The sequence below is a fragment of the Oryx dammah genome, unplaced genomic scaffold (genome assembly GCF_014754425.2).
Source record: "Oryx dammah isolate SB20612 unplaced genomic scaffold, SCBI_Odam_1.1 HiC_scaffold_17, whole genome shotgun sequence".
Classification (NCBI taxonomy): Eukaryota; Metazoa; Chordata; class Mammalia; order Artiodactyla; family Bovidae; genus Oryx; species Oryx dammah.
The window spans coordinates 78,375,082-78,379,833 of record NW_024070201.1 but is presented as its reverse complement, the minus strand read 5'-3'; the positions used below and the strand labels follow the sequence as shown (position 1 = coordinate 78,379,833).

At 44.2% G+C, this 4,752-nt stretch overlaps 1 protein-coding gene across 1 annotated transcript; it reads left to right on the top strand.

Annotated features, from left to right (window-relative positions):
• The first annotated feature begins 1,599 nt into the window (after positions 1-1,599).
• Positions 1,600-2,542, top strand: LOC120877089 (olfactory receptor 10W1-like). Its single transcript, XM_040259418.1, is given in 3 exon segments — positions 1,600-1,978; positions 1,981-2,019; positions 2,022-2,542. Coding segments are annotated over 3 exon segments (939 nt in total).
• Positions 2,543-4,752: the final 2,210 nt, after the last annotated feature.

Sequence of the window (4,752 nt, the reverse complement as noted above, 5' to 3'; positions counted from 1 at the left end):
ATGCTGCAATTTGCTTTTTCTGACTGGCTGGTTTCACTTAGCATAATGTCCTCAAGGTTTAACCATGTTGCAACATATGACAAGATTTCATTTTTTAAGGTTGAATAATATTCCTTTGTATGTTTATATCACATTAGCTTTATCCATTCACTTGTTGGTAGACAATTACATTGCCTCCACCTCCTGGCTATCATGAACAGTGTTGCGATGAACACAGGTGTGCAAATATTTCCTCAAGAACCAATATACATTTGTTTTAGAAATATACTAAGAAGTGAAATTGCTGGATCATATGGTAATTTTATGTTTAATTTTTCTGAGGAACTTCCATACTGTTTTCTATAGTGGCTACACCATTTACATTCCCACCAAAAATGCAAAAGATTTCTAATTCCTCCACATACTTGCCAAAACTTGCCATTTTCTTTTTTTTATAGTGGCCATCCTAATGGGTGTGAAGTAACATTTCATTTTGATTTTGTAAACCTGATGATTAGTGATGTTGAGCATCTTTTAACATGCCTGTTGGCCATGCATGTGTCTTCATTGAAGAACTGTGTATTCAAGCCTTTTGCCCATTTTTAATTGCATCATTTGTTACTGAGTTAGGCAAGTGTTTTGTATATTCTGGATGTTAAGCCTTTATCAGACATACAGTGTGTAGATATTTTATCTGAATCCAGCGGTTGGCGTTTCACTCTGCTGGCTGTTCTCTGCGGCACACGGCGCTGCTCCTTCTTAAGCAGAGCTCTGATGATGTCATCCCATCACTGCTGCTCTTACCAAATGGTACACACCCTCCTACCGTACTACTCCAAGTATTTACCCTTGTAAAAACTTGTGGCAGTCTCCTCTTTCTGTTCTCCTTTGTAGCATCTTACACTCCATCCAGAATGAATCAGCTTTTCATGACCCTCCCACTGTTACAATTTTAAATTGTGTTTTCCATTAATTTCCTTTCCTTAGTCATCCTTACATGCTTTCTCTCCCATGAAGTCTTGACTGACTCCCAAAATTGAAAATGCATTCTATCTATAAAACTTAATTATCTAATATATATATCTCTTATGACTCTTATCTAGTTTCTGTTACAATCTTGTTGCGTATATTTCACACCATATCATGAACTTTTGAATATTGTACCCATACATCTCCAACTGAATGTCTTAGGAGGTACTGAGTATACATACAAATGAATTAAGTGATGAATAGCTTCCACCCTCCCCTTCATAATCTCTGAACTTTAAAAGTTGTTGACAGTTTCTTGGGAGTTAACTGAAATAACCTTCATTCCACTTCTACTGAAAATAGTTTGAAATTCCACAAACTTCCTCTGACTCTTTTCCTCAAAAAATTCTTACACAATTTAGCCCAACTTTTGGCAGTTAGAAGTATAATTGTAGATATTTGTGTGAAGAAGCTTGTTAAAGGGGAAGAAAAGGAGAGTAAGTCTTAATTCTTGTGGTTTCTACCTCAGTCTTAGATTACATCACGGTGATGCAGATTACATCATACATCACGGGAGTATGAGCTGACGTATCGTTAGTCTGATTCTTTCTTTGTATTAATAACTCTCGACAGAGAAAATCTGTTAACTCAATGTCCTGGAGAAACCGCTCAGTGTGGATGGAATTCGTGTTCCTGGCCTATCCCTCCCAGTCAGAGCTGCGCCTCTTGTCCCTCCTTGGGCTCAGCCTGGTTTATACATGGGTCATCACCGGGAATGTCCTCATCATGGTGGCCTTCCAGACTGAAGCCCGCCTCCACAGGCCCATGTACCATCTCCTGGGCAGCCTCTCGGGAGCAGAAATTGGCTACACTGCTGTGGTGGTGCCCCACACCCCGGCCAACATCCTACCGTCGGAGAAGACCATCACTCTGCTGGGCTGTGCCACTCAGATGGGCTTCTTCGTGGGACTGGGCAGTGCCGACTGCTTCCTCTTGGCTCCCATGGCCTACGACCGCTGCGCTGCCGTCTGCTGCCCCCGCAGCACCCTCTCACCATGCCTCCGACGCTCTGCGCCGCTTGGTGGCGGCCTCCGTGGCCCTCGGCCTCTGCCTGTCCTTCCAGCTGGCGGCCTTTGTCTCCTCTCTGCCCTTCCGCCCAGCTCGGGGCGTTCAGCACTTTCACTGTGATGTGCCCCCAGTGAGGTGTCTCGTTTGTGCCCAGAGCCACAGGCATGAACAGTCAGTGCTGGTGGCGGCCACCCTGGCCATCGCGGTGCCTTTCCTCCTGATCGCCGCCTCCTACGCCTCCATCGTGGCCGCCGTGCTCCGGGCCCACTCGGCCGCGGGCCGCCGCCGGGCTTTTTCCACCTGCTCCTCCCACCTCGCAGTGGTCCTGCTGCAGTACGGCTGCTGCGCCTTCATGTACCGGCGGCCCAGCTCCAGCTACCACTCCGAGCAGGATTGGTTCATCTCCTTGGTGTACACACTGGGGACCCCATTGCTGAACCCGTTTGTCTACACCCTGAGGAACAGTGAGATGAAAGGCGCCATAGCAAGAGTTCTTACCAGGAATCGCCTCCCCCAGGAAAGCTAGTCCATCCTAAAGGAGCTGAGCTACTGAACTGATCACTTTCTTTGATCTCACACGGAGAGACATTTGGGTTGATTCCCAGGCTGCGCACCGAAGAATTGATGCTTTTGAACTGTGGTGCTGGAGAAGACTCTTGAGAGTCCCTTGAACTGCAAGGAGATCCAACCAGTCCATCCTAAAGGAGATCAGTCCTGGGTGTTCATTGGAAGGACTGATGCTGAAGCTGAACTCCAATACTTTGGCCACCAAATGCGAAGAACTGACTCATTGGAAAAGACCCTGATGCTGGGAAAGATTGAAGGCGGGAGGAGAAGGGGACGACAGAGGATGAGATGATTGGATGGCATCACCGACTCAATGGACATGAGCTTGAGTAAACTGCGGGAGTTGGTGATGAACAGGGAGGCCTGGTGTGCTGCAGTCCATGGGGTCACAAGAAGTCAGACACGACTGAGCGACTAACTGAACTGAAAAACTAGGAGAGGGTCTTACCTCTCAGGCAAGGATTAGTTTCCAGCTCATGCAAATTCCCATGCAACAGAGATTTCTCTCAGTTGATGTTAAAACTATCTTTCGAAAGGGTACAAGTTATTTGGACACTATTTAGCTAAGTGTACTAGAGACCTTTAAAATGTTTCTGCCATTTGATTCAGTAATTTCTTTGTCTTTTTCTTTTTTTTGCTTATATGGCTGTGCTGGGTCTTAGTTGCAGCACACAGGATCCTAGATCTTTGTTGGGGTATGCGGGATCTTTATTTGCAGCATGCAGAAAATGTCCTTTTTTTAATTGTGCATGTGTGATCTAGTTCTCTGATCAGAGATGGAACTGGGGCCCCTGCATTGGGAGCAAGGAGTCCCAGCCACTGGACCACCAGGGAAGTACTGACTCAGCAATTTCTATGAATGAAATACATAAGCAAATCATCATAAAGTAATATAGAGTGGTACTTATAAGGCAATATCCAGGTATCAGTTGGAAGCAGATGACCCATTCAATAGATTTTAACTGAAAAAAAATATTCTGATCATATGGAGACATATGAGTAAGGGAACCAATAATTGTAGTCAAGGCACTTACGTACTAGCAATAGCGGGAAGCCATCATCACCCCTACACCTAAAAGGCAAAAGGATGATAGAGTATTATCTGAGACCAATAAGAGCAAGATTTATCGAAAAGAGACTCTTGGTGGAACTCTGGCCTCAGGGGGAAAAGCCTATTATAGAATAAGGGCCATGCAGGGAAAGAGCAGGGAGATAAATACTTAACCCACTCTCTGCCTGTGTCCTCCCGTCGCTTGCCTTTTCTCCCATTGGCTGAGTCCATCTGGAAGCAAGAGGACAGAGAGATTGAGTGATTCAGTCCACAGAAGTGAGACTCTGGGGACAGACTGGAGCACAGAAGGTCCTTGAGAACTGGGGCAAGAAGATAATAATCAGAACAGAAGTTGCTCGTTAGCATATTAGATATAATAATGAAGATACATTAAGAGTTCAGTTTCCTCATAATAAAGGATTGGTTAAACAATTACTTATGAGATAATATTACGTAGCCTTGAAATATGTTTCAAACGCTAGTTGTTGGTTGCTAGTCGCTAGTTGTTAGTGATGGCTGACATTAAGTGCCTTCTGTCTGCCAGAATCTGTGCTAGGGGACTTGCTTTCTCTCCCTTTCCTTCTCCTCTCCCTGCCCCTCCCTATCTCAGTCTATCTACCTATCCATAAAAGTCAGCAGATGGAGGAGGTGATGGACTCGTGTCCTCAAGAACCATCTTAATTTGGGGTAGAATTTAAGTATCTTTCCTTATTTTCTGAGGATAAAACTGTATCAAAGAGATTACATAGCTGGTAGGTGTCAGACAGCTCACGAGTGGCAGGGTTGGGATTTGAACCCAGATTCCAACTTCAGAGGCAATATTAACACTTAACTGGTGAAAGTTGTAAAACTACTTCTACAGCATGACCCAATATTTGGAAAATACACCGTGTGCACATTTTAGGAAAAAGTGGCCACAAATGTACCAAGATGTTGACTATGGTCATCTCCAGTTTGAGGGCTAATGAATGATTTTCATTATATTCACTCTCCATCTCTATCTTTTTCCACACTTTCTATATTACAAATCTATTATTTTTAATTCAGAAAAAAATAACTGTTGAGAGGCATTTTCATAAAGAATCTGATGTTAATGCATTAGCTTGAATCATGTGAAA